The 15,031-nt window shown below is 36.1% G+C and overlaps 1 protein-coding gene across 1 annotated transcript in view; it reads right to left on the reverse strand.

The window, feature by feature from the left end:
* The window catches only part of TMTC1 (transmembrane O-mannosyltransferase targeting cadherins 1), a 2,511,834-nt gene that overhangs the window by 1,080,930 nt on the left and 1,415,873 nt on the right, over positions 1 to 15,031 (reverse strand). Inside the window, exon 7 of the mRNA XM_044087246.1 lies at positions 10,520 to 10,709. Coding sequence (XP_043943181.1) covers positions 10,520 to 10,709 — 190 coding nt within the window. The remainder of the gene's footprint in view (positions 1 to 10,519; positions 10,710 to 15,031) is intronic.

Consider the following 15,031-nt stretch of genomic DNA (forward strand, 5'->3'; position numbering starts at 1 on the left):
GTTCAAGCTCCATCTTTGGTGCAAGTCACGGCTTCCAGTAATCTAGAGGAATAAAATCAGTCAAATGTACTCAGAGCTGATTAAAATAAACAAAACACTGGAGGAGTATATCAACTCAAACAACAAAAGCCTCGAAAAATAGAAGAAGCTTTAAAAAGATATTCAGATGAGCTGATAAGGCTACAAAAATCAGAGGTTGAAAGGAAGAAAAGGCTGGTTGAGTATGAGACTGCTCAAAAAGAGATGTTTCAAAAAATGGTAGAATTACAGGAAACAGCACACAGGGAAAACCTAAGGTTTTCTGCTGTACCAGAGAAACTGGAAAAAGCAGACTGTATTAATTTTATAAAAGCACAAATAAGCAACTGAAGAGGTATTCCACAGCAGAAGTTGTTAATTGAATGAACAATTGTGATTTGTCCAAGAAAAAGTGAGCTATCAAACAAAAGGGGATTCTGCTTATTAGTCATCTTACTTATGACATATTTCTTTTTATACATCTTGAAACAGTTATGCTATACTCCTAATTATTGACACTGTATAACATTGTATTGTTACTTAATACTTTGTAATAATCCTGTATCATTGCTGTTTAATGCTAATTTATAATGAAAATTGTATGATATGTTGGAGCTTTTCTCCCCAGGCCTCTGCTGAAAAAGGGCTCTTCAGCTCAGTTGGACAATCCCGGGTCAACAAATGTAAAATAAAATAAATGTAAAATAAAATAAATAAATAAATTCTTCTGATAATAAAGCTCATAGAGAAACTATACCAGTAAAACTTTTTCCAATATTTCAAGGGGAAAATGCTTGAGTGATAGAGAAAATCACTACAGTTGACTAGAAGAACCAGGAGTACCAGAAACTCAGAAATTAATGATTAAATGTGTGATTACAAAGCATTAATCACATTTGAGAAGTATGGTGGAACAAGAAAACCTGGAAATATTGGACTTTTTTGACTTTGGTAAACTTGTAGGGGACTCCAAAGCATATGCCCTACTTCATGCCATTAATGTTTGGAAAAACATTAAGCTGAGGGGAAGAGGAAGTAAAGAGGTAATTGTAAGTAAAGCAGTTGTTGTTCTTAACAGTATTTTTGTAAAACATAATACATACTGTATGTTATAAAGTAAAGTTTTTTGCAGTTATTTTTGTGTGTAATAAGGATACTAAAGTAAACATGTGCCCCCTTTTTTTCTCTTCATTCATTCTATATTCTTATTCAGTTTTAAGAAATGTAGGCACTGATATGTAAAAAGATAAGAAAGGTAAGACAAGAGAGCATGCTATAAATAAAACTGATGTGCTTTTTCTTACTTTTGCATAGGGGGAATGACTGGCTTAAGGCCCTTGGCTTGATCAAACAACATGTTTTAAGGGTGGCAAGTAAATAAAAGAACGGTGAATGTAATGAAATATTTTCCTTTAGCAAATACATGTTCACAGTGCAACATGAGCAGCATGTAGCAGAATGCAACTGTGTCTACAGTTCTCATGTTTCTATGGCGACAAGCTGATAAGTGCAATACAAAGAGAATACTTTTATTTTTTCAGTGACTAAAAGATAATGTTTTCTGGAAGCATTGAAGATGTTTTCCGCATCTGGGAGAAAAATAAAGAAAAGTCAAAAACAGACAGTCCTTAGTGTAAGTAGGAGCACAGGCTGTACCATGTATCTTAGCATGGATAAACTTCATTATACAGTAGGTGAATCCAAGCCTATCAGTGTAGCTGTCAATCTGAGACAATTGTTTTTATTAGGAGGGTTAAAATTCATTATCTGAAGATGTACATTGCTTTGTGTGTATGTATTAAACTAATAGGTTATGGGGTGTTCTGGGGATGTTTTTATTTTTTTGTTTGAGGGTTTTCATTAAAACAAAACGTCTTGTAAGATGTGACATATGTTCAGAAGGATATGACAAGAAACAACTGTATAAAAGAACACCTGCCAGAAATTAGATTATGCATGTAACAAACAAAAGCTAAAACTACACAATTAAAAAAATAAAAAAATTAAAAAAAAAAAGCTGTTATACATAACATAATGGAAACACTTTCTATATTATATCTAAATGTAAATGGTCTCACAGGTATTTAATAAATAGAAAGAGTAGTGAACTATATTAAAATGCACGTGGAAATAGCTATGGTGCAGAAGACACATTTGGAAAGAGATGAGCATGTGAATTTGACAAAGAAAGGTAGAATACTTGTAACAAAGGGAAAGGGAACTAGTTATATTAATTGCTAGAAGAGCTCCAATAGTGATAGAATAGGGAAATGTAGTAAGGGGCTACTGACAAAGGAGGAGGATTATGTTGGCATGTATTTATACTGCACTTAAAACTGCTACAATGGAACATAAGAAAATTCTGGGTGAAATAATCAGCTTTCAGCAGGGAATAGTACTCACAGGTAGGTATTGGAATTTGAATTGCAACAGTGAGGATGTATCTGGGGCCTAGAAGGGAAAATATAACAAAAGAAGGTAAGTTTTGAGGAAATGTGAAAATATTTTGTAAAGAAGATGTGAATACAATAGTAGGAGCTCGGAGAGATTTTACATATTATTCCCCAAGGTACAAAAATGGGGCTAAGATATTATATTTCACAGGAACGTATGTCTTTAATTGAAAGTTTTAATATGCATCCAATAACTATTTCAGATTAAACTCAATAATAACCAAAAAAATGAAGGGTACTAAAATAAAAATGAGACACTGGTACTTTCTCACCTACCTGTTAAACAGAGAGGAATTTGAAGAATGGGTAGTGAAAATTATTCATGTGATTTTAGGGAAGACAAAAATTTTTTCAAAAATTTTAGCTTGAGATTGGGATAAAATGAAAGTGGAGTTTAAAATACAGTAGAAATAAAAGAAAAAGAGATATGATTAAGAAGTAACAAGAATTATTTAGAGAGACTGACAAAGGTTAAAGCATTCCAGAAAAAAGGAAATCTCACAGAACAAGAAGAGGTGCAACTGCAGAATGCTAAAGAAAATAAGGGACTACCTCAATAATATGCATGAGTTGATAATAACTCCAAAGCACAAAAGCCTTTATCACAGCAAGTCAGTAACAGAAAGTAGAAAGGGTTGTGGCCAAGCTTAGGGAGTCTATAACAAAGAAAATAACGATAAATCCTGTAGAAGTATTAGAAATATTTTGGAAATGTTATGAAATTCTATATAAAGCAGAGAAATGTGGACATCAAGAAAAAATACAAATGCAAATGTTTATGAAAAATGAAATATGGCAAGATTAGAAGCAGATGAGACTCAATTACTGACAGGTAGGATAGGAGGAAATGATACATCGTAATCATGTGGAAGTTTGGAGAGAAGAAAGGGATAAAGAAATAGCAGGTTTTATTTAACAGTATTTTAAAAGAAGGAGAAGCACCAACATCCTAGAAGAAAGCTGTGGTGGTTGCAATATTTAAAGATGGTAAAGACCCATCAGATTCAGCTTCATATAGGTGCATCTCAATTCTAAATCATGATTATAAAGTGTTTATGTCTATAATGACTGAAAGAATGGCAAAGGTGATACCAAAATTGATAAATATAATATGGATCAATGTGGCTTTATGGACTGAAGGCAAATATTTGACAACATTAATAGAACAATAATGATCCAGTCGGAGGCACAATGTAAGAAAATACCACTGTTGTTAGTGGGTCTTGATGCAGAGAAAGCATTCAACAGAGTAAGCTGGGATTTTATGAGTAGAGCAATGGAAGCATTTACATTCCATGATAAAATAATAAGGTTGATTAGGAGGATATATGAAGGATCAGAAGTGAAAATTAATGTGTGTGGGGGGGACCCACTCTGAAAAGTATTGTTTAAGCAGATGAACCAGACAGGGGTGTCCTCTTTCCCCTTTGTTACTTGCATTATATTTAGAACCCTTTGCAAAGAAAATACTTGACTCAGAAATTCAAATATATTAGTGTTGCTGCCTCACAGCAAGAGGCTCTCTGGTTCGATCCTCAGCTAGGGTGCCTTCTGTGCGGAGTCTGCATGTCCTCCCTGTGGTCATGTGGGTTTTCTCCGACATCCCAAAGACATGCTATAGGTGGATTGGATATTCTAAATTGGCCCTAGGTGTGAGTGTGTGTGTGTGTGTGTGTGTGTGTGTGTGTGTGTGTGTGTGTGTGTGTGTGTGTGTGTGTGTGTGTCTGTGCCTTCTGTGGAAGGTTGGGCACCAGGCTGGTAACTTGACACTGTAAGACTCTACTGCCAGTCATGAGCAGAAAGATGATACATGTGGCGACCTCTAACCGGGAAAAAGCTAAAAGAAGAAGAAGAATTGGTAGGGTAATCAAGAAAAGTTGGCTTTATTTGCAGATGATAATAATTTGTACCCAATAAAACCAGAAAAGGACATTTCAGTGCTGTTTCAAGTCATTTTGGGATACAAAGTTAATGAAGATAAAACAAAGCCAACAGCTGAAATCTATGTATCCACACAAATTTATTCAGCAATACCCATATTTATGGGAGGGTCTATATCACCATTTAGAATGGTTAAAACTCCGAACACTGTTTAATCAAACTCAACAGTTCAAAATCCATAAACAACGAACTCACGGAACACCGATTTATTTTCCAGAGAAAAAATTGCTGCTTCTTAAAAAAAAAATTGGCAACTTTAAACACAAACAAAAGTGGGGGACTTTGCCCCCACACCCTCCTACTTAAATATACCAACTCCAAGATCGCACCACAGTGGAAGAAATAGCAAAGTCCCGAAGACGGTCGACTGATTTTTTTCTCTGTGAAAAATATCAGTGTTCTGTGAGTTCACTGTTTATGGATTTTGAACTGTTGAGTTCGATTAAACAGCGTTCGGAGTTTTCACCATTTGAAATGGTGATATAGACCCTTTATGGGAACATGATAAAATAAAGCACTTAGGAGTATGAATTGAAAAGGATTCTGCAGCTAAGGATATGTGGGAAGAACATGATAAAATGAAGTACTTAGGAGTACGGATTAAAAAGGATTCTGCCGCTAAGGATATGTGGGAAGAAACTAAACAAAAAATAATACAAAAACTGATAAAGTGAAAGCTCTGTTTCATGGAAATGGATAGCAAGATACAAGTAGTGAAAATGTTTTTGTCTCTTTAGTATTGCACACAGGTCAAGCATAACTTTATCAATCAGGGGAGAAGCTGTGTATAGCAATTAATAGAGTTGAAGGATTTTATTTGGGAGGGCGTCAAGTGGGATAAGCCGATCCTTCCAATAGAGCCAGGTGTTTTGGGATTACCTGATTTGAAGAGGTATTTCTCAGCTACACCATTAAGACACATAGCACAAGCAATGGAAAGGGATAATGATGAAATGGGGGGAGGGCAGGGGATCAAGAAATAAGGAGAGACTGGAATTTTGGATGCAGATCCTTAAGGAAAATAACAATAACTATACAGAATATCATATTCGTAAAGCAGTAGAAAATATTTTAAGAAGTAAGCCAATATTGGAATGGAGAAAAGAGATTTTACTGATAGGGATGACTACAATTATGAGTACACAGAATAGTCATGAGTGGGCTGGAATTTACAGGAGAAAACTGGCAAAAGAAGTAAGGTATTGGGAGCAAATAATTAGAGAGGGAAAGGTAATAGAATGGGAAGAGGTCAAGAATTCATTTGGATTGCAAGCTAGAGATTGTCTTCCCTCTCAATGATTGATATAAGAGTACTGGATTAGTGGGATCCTAAGTGAAAGGCCAGCACAGAAACTACTTTAAAAAAAAGATAATTAGTAGGGCATATAAAATAATGCATGATAGCTATAGGAATCAATCAGAGGACATTCGAAAGAATTCAGAAGGGAGACAGGATAAGAAATTCACAAAGAAACAAACAAAGTATGTATGTATGGCTCCATTGGGTGTAATGAGTTTAGGCTGGAGGTCAAATAGTCTGAGGATCTCTCACATCTGTCTGTCTACATAACCCTATGCATAAGAGAGCTGAGGTAATTATCCAGATGTACACCTTCAGAAGGTAAAGTTTTCGTACCCCAGCCAGATGTCAATGGGCAATAACCTGTCTATTATGAATACTGCAACAGTGATTTCAGTCAGGACATCACATAATGCTTTGTCATGATTGCAAATCTGATCATAGCTGTTTAAAGTGCATAGAGATTTGTTAGCTCCATGTACTACAAATTAGTCAAAAGTAAGATTAAAAGAAAAAATGTCTGCTGTGCAGGCTTTGAAAGCTAGTAAAGTAGTGTGGAAGTGTATATGTAAGGGAAGCAGTTATCAAAACAGTGGGTGTACTTTAGCAGGCACTAGGCATGAACTGGAGTTGAATCAAAGCTGTTTCGTCCTGTTGTTGCTGTTTTCTAGTCGGAGCTGTCTGCTTTATGGGCAGGCTCAGCATTATAAGCACCCCTCTAAACACTGTTAAGGTCGGGTCTCTCACTATAGCAGTGCTGAATCAGGATGTAATTTAATGCTGAATTGAATGTAATTTAGCCATTTTTTCTGAGTATAATCACAGTGCTCTGTGTACTACAAGTTTTAAGCAGCACCTTTCTTATGTCAGAAAGGTGCTAAACAAAGCTGTCTTTTTCTTAAATTTGGAACATAATAGAGGTGCTCCACGTGCTACATCAATATAGTGCATGAAACACAGTGAAACGTCTTAATCACTTCCCTAGCACAACGCGAAACCCAAGCAGAACTTAAAGGTACTTAACAAAGGTTTGTCACATACACTCAAGTGTTGTTAGGACTGGATTTCATACAAGACACAATGGTGGATGGCAAAGAATAGTGCCAGAAGGTACAATAAGCCTTACTGTTAGGACTTACTCTTCCATACTTATAGACAAAATGCAACACAGAGCAAAGTAACAATCTGCTTTTAAATGCTGTTTTGCAGCCAGCCAGAGGGGCGCTTCACTTATGTCTGCTGCGCTTCTCAGCTGTCCCCGATTTTGCAAAATGTCCCCAATTTTGCCTCATATTTTTGCCCTGTCCCTTGTAAAATGTTTGACATTCTACTAAATTACCAAGTATTAGTCAGTCAGCCAGTAATGTCACTCAGAGTTTCATACTTACTGTTTAGAAAATGCATGTTAATGCAAAGCCTGTTGTTATATTAAGTTTAAAGTGAAATAGAGCAGTATTTAAAAACTGACACGGACTTTGGTCCTTTGATCTCCCCTCTTATTTTTTTTGTATTTGTCCAGAATTCTTAAGCAAAGAAGTTGGCAGATATGCTGTTGTCTAATTGAAAATGCTAAGAGATTTATCATCTTTCTCAGGTGGTAAAACAGTTTGCGCTTCTAAACCTTTTTCTTGCAACTTATACTACAGGAGCAGATAAAGCTCCATGCACTCACTGCAAAGAATTACGACTTGGTCTCCAGTCATAACATTTATTATACACTCAATATGGATGCCAAGTATCACCTATCAAACATTGCTCTTGAGGTGAATTTCTTGGTATCCATAACTCGAACATAATAAGTGGGTCATGATTACAGATATGATCATAATCCTCTATATTAAACATAATCCACGTTTGAATGCATTTTACATTTTATTTGCCTTTTATTTTTAATTATATGGAAACAAACATAGACAATAATATTTGCTGCCAAACATACAATGCTGAAGATAGAAGCATGCTACATAAGGAAATCAGATAGTTCAAAAGGTATTTAAAGACAGGGATGAGTAAAAATAATATAGGTTCATAGGGAAGTACTAGGCAATCCGTCTGCAAACTATGACAAGCCTAACCAAAATTTGCTGCCTCAGTAAGGACACAACAAGACAGACCAGGGGAGAATTTGAGGATGCTAAGTCATTATTCTTGGTTTACCTTGAAGGTGACAAGGGTAATACTCTGCCTGACACATAGCAGACATTTGTTTCAGAGGACAGGGATATGAATCTTCATGCCAATGTGTCTTATTTATCTGTTAATGAAGGTTAAGTTCCTTTAACTGGGTATTTGAAGTGCCATTTGTTCTGTGAGGGGATAGGAGGACAAACAGGGTTGAATCTTTCATGGCACAAAAGGCTAAGCACAGATCTCCATGAGAGATTGAGAACAGAGCAAGGGCTGACAGTCTTGTTGAGACTACTGTAATGAATCTTTAAAGTGTATTGTTACATTTGTGTGACTTACCTTTTGCATCAAATTATGTGGTACTTAACGTGCTGATCAGACTTTTTTAGCCATCTGTTAACTTCTTTAGTGTTTTCTTTAAGGAGAAATACTGTTTGTGAAATGCCTCTTCCCTCATTGATGCCACTGAGGATTAAGTGTGATCTTTTAACCTCAGTGACATCAACTCAGGGAAATTGCAAAATGCATCCATAGATTTTAATGGACACATGTTGTGCACATGCAGACATGCATCCATTAAACTCTAAAGACCACTGCATTACATGACATCGACAAGGAAAACTCTAAATTTATTTGGGCCATGGCTTCAGTAAAAAGTTTAAGAAGCTTTTTATGGAAGAAAAAAAAAACAGCCCAAACAAATTAGTTTTGGCTATGGCAAAATGCATCACGGCACTTAACTCACCAGATGTCATGATGCAGTGTTAAATTATGGAAATACATTTTATGATCTCTCAAGCTGAATGGTATGTTTTGCCAAAAGATGCATTATATTTAATTCAATAATCTGTCTGCTGTGATATGAGCAATGTAGAATTACGACATTTTTGGATCTGGTGGAGATGCCTTTGGAAATCAGATGTGCCAGATAGAAGGCTTTCTGATATACTGTAGACACGATGGTCAAACTAGAATGCCTAGATCTCTTATGACAGTGTCTAATTGGAGGGGTGTGTCACCCACATGGTAGCAAGCATCACTCTTGAATGTCAGCAGACAAGCAGTTCAGAGGATTTCTATTCATAACTACTGTATTTGGTTTCTTTCCTTTCCTTTTATATTTGCAGCTACAGATATTTTATAAGAATAAGGTGTACTACTAGATCAGAATGTATTAGGGCCTGTTAACTGATTTGATTGGCACTGTACAATATACTTTCCTTTTCTGGACGTCTGTTACTTTCTTTCTCTTAGCACAAGAAATGTTTCTGTTACCACTTAATGTAAGATGACAGAAGGAGACATGTTCTTATAGCCAGTGATTAGACTATTGGATTTATATATTTTATTTTATATTTTCAAAGTAAGCACAGACTGTTGTGGGCTTATTTCTCATCATAGCAAAAGTGATGAGAAGAAAACAAAATGTGGAAAGTTGTTATCTCCTTGCAACTGCCACTGGTATAAAATAAAACAAACAAACCAAACAACTGTAATGTCATTTTACTTACTTATTGACTGGGTAAGTGAATTGCTCCTTCCTAGACCCTTTTAAGATTAGATCTAAACCACATTGCTAAGGGTAAATACAATATATAAGGGAAGTTTTGAAGAGATAATAAGCCAGCATTTATTTTTGGAAGTGGAAGTAAACTGGATTATTCAGAGAAAACCCATACAGACATGGGAAGAACATGCAAATTCCATACAGACGGTAAGTGGAGGTCAGAACTGAACCCCTGACCCTGACTCCACGAGGCAGAAATATAAACAAATAAACAGTATCATTGACATGCTGATATTATTATGTAAAAGTGTTTTGCACAGCCAGTGCTTAGGATTTCTAGCAGTGAACTGACAATGTATTGCAGAAGCCTGTGTAAACCTCCTCACTCCCACACAGCTAGGACATTATATGAACTAGTTTTGTGGAAAAAGGTTGCTGGCCAATGCTTTGGGGTATACCTTTTTCTTTTCTTAGTGATGCCTTGAATTCTTTACATACTCCTTTACAACCAGAAGGACAGGATCAACACTAGTACACAGGACCAACGTTTAACATTTCATCTGTAGGCTGGCACAGGCCTTCAGTATAGTAGCCTCTTTATGCTGCATTCAGATGGTAGTGTTTCGGGTCTGACCTTGGTTCAAAGCTGTATAAGCTATTACTGTTCTACGTCTGTACAAATATACAAGGTAAGACTTATAAGTGATTGGCACACTGCCCTATTATGCAGCTGAACTAACTGATCTATATTTCTCTGCTTCCATCTGCTGTATCATATTATGCACCACCATTATAATGCAACATTTCTTGACAGCTCTCCAGACTTGCTTGAAATCCCTTATAAATCCATCAGAAATGATTTACTCACAATATCATCTGTCTTTTATGAATAACTTCAATTAAAGGAAAACAAGCAAGCAACTAAGAGTCAGCCTGCTTGGACCGCATTTTCCCCACAGTTGCTAGAGTTTATTTCATTCAGAGTGAAATGTTAGGTAATGCCTAAATGCTATAATGCTGTATGCTTGTTGACAGTGAAACACTTCCATATACAAGTGACTCAGCAATACTTTAAAAAATTGCACTACTTTGCTAATTTACCTGATCACAGAACACAGAGCATCTACTAAAGAAAGTTAATATAAGGGAAAATGATGCAACAGTGCAAATTACCTTCACTGCTGTCAAACAATGCAGACACAGCAGTATCATGATGAATCCAAAAAGTACTGTTGCAATGTTCCGAGGGTCCCAGACAGACTCTACGAGTGGAATACTTCCCACTTGCCAGTCATAGCACAAAGTAATGGGCGCCAGCAGCAGCAATGCATTAAAAACTAGGAGGTATGAGTAAGTAAGAAACCTATAACAAGTGAAAAGAAAACAGTGTAAACATATTTTACACTATGGCAATACAAGAATCAACAAAATAAATAAAAAAGAAACAAAAAACAAAATATCCAGCAACGCAGTAAGTGGAAATAAAATAAATATTCAGTTTTATATTTATGTGTTTCCATTTCATACTACTGCATAGATTGTCTGTTACTGTATAAAAGCTAACAAACAGTATTTTAATATTTAGAGGCAACAATTACTAGCCAGGGGTAGTTACTAAAAAAAAAGTAAAGTAATTGTATAACTAATCAGCAGAAGAGCAACAAATTTTAGCTTTTCTCACAGCCATAGATATGATGCTTTGAAAAATGGTAGGACAGTACATTAGCAGAGCACATCAGAATTTTGTAAGAGTAGCACCTTGTCAGGCGATGACAAGTTATAACATATGTGACTCCTGCTTAAAAGATATTTGTTTACACCGAGGCCCTACAATTGGCCTCCCACCACAATGTCTCTATTCTCATATAACTACATGTTGGTTGATACCATGAATGATTTCTCGAGGCAGGCACTCATTCACATTCAAAGCAAACAGAATGAGAACACCTTTATCTTCATACTAGGTATAGCAATACTACAAATGGATAGTCCTGAGAAGGATGGCTAGGAGGTTCCAGACCTTAAAAAGTATTTTCAATGATGTTTTCTGCTGATCTAGCCCACTTGGAGCCTCTAAAAGAGTACTAAAGTAATTCTATAGTGATGGCTGCTTGTCTTCTCAAAATAAAGCACAGAGACAGTATATGAGTTGAAATCCAGATCCTTTATTAATGGTGATGGATAAGCGCTTTTTCATACAGTAACAACCATTGAGATGTTGACTTACATACAATTAGGATTGCTAGGGGTGGGGCTTGAGACTAGAGGAGGGCTCCCAGCTCAAAAATAAAAATATTTCCTTATTTACGCCCATTTGCTCACCCAATATTTCTGACAGAGTAGAGTACTTTGTTGGGAATTTTTAAAGTCTACCAACTCACCACAGGGGATGAAGGCTTGCTGATCCCAAGCTGATGATAACAGCCTTCATTAGTATGTGGATGAAAAGATGCACAAGGTGGGTGTAGGACACCATGTTGTAACACTGTTGCTCATTTCAACTACTAGGGCTGGGGTCAGGGTGTCATAAGGAAAGTCATCATTTACAGGACGCCAGCAAGGGTTTAGATTACCTCTAAGGTTGTCTTGATGATCTTGGATCTTGCCCCAGTGCTAGAGATACCCCAGTATGTGAGAAAAAATGAGCTTAATACTGAAAGAGAGAAGCTCAACAGTCAGCAGACATGTAGAGAAAAAGCATTCAGAAAAAAGGGGTCCTCTACACATGATGAAGTTGAAATTCCTCAAGCATCAGTAGTGTGCACTGGCAATCATTCACTTGTTTTATGTGATTTCTCCTTTCTTTGAGTTGGTGCAACCATAGAGTTAGTATATATAAGTTTGTGGGCCATGGGTGGCTTACTGCCTGCAAAAAACAAGTTACAATAATGTTTTGCCCTTTTCAATTTTAGCCATTTTTTTAGTTCTTTCATCATGTTGACTTTCAAGAAGTTGGCGTTTCATAATAGAACCAAAAAAAAAAAGATTTCTAGAAATGAAATTCATTATGTTAAGAAACTAAAGTACTAAAACCATAAAATAAAACTCTGACGTGAACTTGATAATCAGAAAATGGTATTAATGTTGAAACAAATCTAGTTTGGACTATCTAAACTAAAGATTATATTAATAAAAGCTTAACAGAAATAGATATCTAATAAATCCTAACTTAACTCTCACTGCACTATTAATAACCATCATAAAACCAAATTACACCAAAAAATTGGATCCTATCAGATGATAGAAACCTCATATGACTGAAACTCATTTGACTGAGACCATAAGACTGAAATTTCAAAATAATGAAAAATCACTTGACTGAAACCCATAATACTGAAATATTACAATGCTAAATTCCAACATACTGAATTATAAAGTAGGTGATATAAAACCAGAATAGGTGGGGAACTATGCCCCCCACACCCCCATTACACCACCCCCAGCTATATATATATATATATATATATATATATATATATATATATATATATATATATATATATATACTAACTCCAGGATCACACTACAGTGGGGAAACGGGCATATACCTTTTTCCCCACTGTAGTGCGGATCCTGGAGTTAGTATATATAGTTGGGGGGTGAGGGGCATAGCCCCCCACCTATTCTTGTTTTATATCGTCCACTTTACAATTCAGTATCTTGAAATTTAGCATTGTAAGATTTCAATATTATGGGTTTCAGTCAAGTGTTTTTTCAGTATTTTGAAATTTCAGTCTTATGGTCTCAGTCAAATGGCATTCAGTCAAATGAAGTTTCTATCCTCTGATAGGGATCCAAAAAATCAGGGGGTATTTCATAAAAAGATGTGAAAACTACCTAAAGCTCTAATCAACAAACACCTTTTACAATTACCACAACTGACTGACACCAATAGGAAATAATAATTCAAACCCAAACCAAAAGGAAGGAAATGGATAAATGGAATATGTAGAGAGTTCATTTGTGCAATTACTGAAATATTTTGCAATGATGGATTATGGGAACTTCGTACAGGTTTTGGGGCTTTCCCATCTGTCCTAAAATTCACTGTCTAAACCTGCAATTCAAGATATTTCATTTAATACCCAACAGGCTGTCAAGTATTCCATAGTTATAGCAATGGAAGATCCCAGATAAAGAGTGCTAAAAATGTATCTAGTACACTGCATAGATACTTTTTTTGTTTATCTGTATTTCTGGTACATTGACAGCAGTTTATCTGCATCCTTTTCATGTCATTAAAGCTACTAAAATTTGTATAAATTTGCTATATTTAGACTGCCCACTAAAATCTAAAGTAAAAGTTTGCATACTACATATGCGAAACACAAACACAATCCCAAAACACACTATCTGACCAAAACCAATCCCTAATTCAAATCTACACATATTTTAAAAAGGAAATAATAAAAGTCAAATATGCACTTCCTTTCTCATTTATTTCTAGATGAAAAATATAACTTCACATACTGCACACAAAGGTGTACAAACATAATCCTCCAAAAATGAAATAAAAAAATACTTCACACCTAAAGCACCCTGCTACAAATGAAAAGTATTCATACTTGAATAAAATGTTTTAAAAGAATAAAAACAATGACAACTATGCAATTAGAAAAAAATACATTAATTTTAGTGGAAAATCAGACCCACTTCTAATTATCTAAACTAAGTAACTAAGTACTAAAAACTAACTACCATAAGCCCTGGTCTATGGAACAAAGGATCATAGGATCATAGGATCACAGGATCACAGGAGGTTACTAGGCTAATGACCCTAAGGCCTTTACAAGCCTAGCCAAGTTTTACCCTTACTTCATTGATCAGCATCTATCACCCCTGTCCAAGAAGGACATAAGTAGAACCCCTGGGGTGAATTTACAGTTACCCATCCAGTCGTCCAGATTGCATTTGAAGAAGGCCAATGAGGTGCTCCACTTGACATGAAGTGTGAGTCTGTTCCAAAGGTCTGGTAATCTCTGGGAGACAAATTTGTCCCTCTAGCAGGTTCCATTAATGTCACATACTAGGTTAAGGCCATTAGAGTGAGTAACCCGTGTACCATTTGACTTACGGATATGCAGCATTTCAATAAAGCAGGGTCAAAGATTACCTTATATGCAAGGCAGAGATAACCTCTGAGTAGACTGTATGAAACAGAATAAAGTGACAGTGATTTCAGATGATCCTCATAGGACAGATGCTGAAGACCTCAAATTTTCCATGTAAGGAATCTCTGTGGTCTCTCCAATTGCTGCAGCTGCTTGGAAAGGTACATACCAATATGGGCATTGTAGTCATTTACTGGCCTAATGAGGAAAGAGGACAGGGAGGTTATAACTTCTTTTTTTCTGTAGTCAATACCCTTACTTATGAGATGAGCAATATAGAATGCCCTTCTTACCACTGTGGAGACAAGGTGATCAAAGGTAAGGTTGCTGTCAACCTGTGTGTCCAGGTCTCTCACCACTGAGTGTGTACTTAGGGTGTTGTTATTGATGTGGTAGTTAGCAGGGACATCACTCTTACCAAAAGGGGTGCTAATACATTTTTTTTTGCATTGAGTTTAAGGCCATGACTTTGGCACCAGTCATTTGCTTGTGTAAGATCCTCTTGTAGGATGTTGACATTGTTTGGAGATTCTATGACCACTCCCAGTTTCCAGTCATCAGCAAGCTTTGTCAG

This window comes from Protopterus annectens, chromosome 11.part0 (assembly GCF_019279795.1).
Source record: "Protopterus annectens isolate FY-2018-M chromosome 11.part0, PAN1.0, whole genome shotgun sequence".
Classification (NCBI taxonomy): domain Eukaryota; kingdom Metazoa; phylum Chordata; order Ceratodontiformes; family Protopteridae; genus Protopterus; species Protopterus annectens.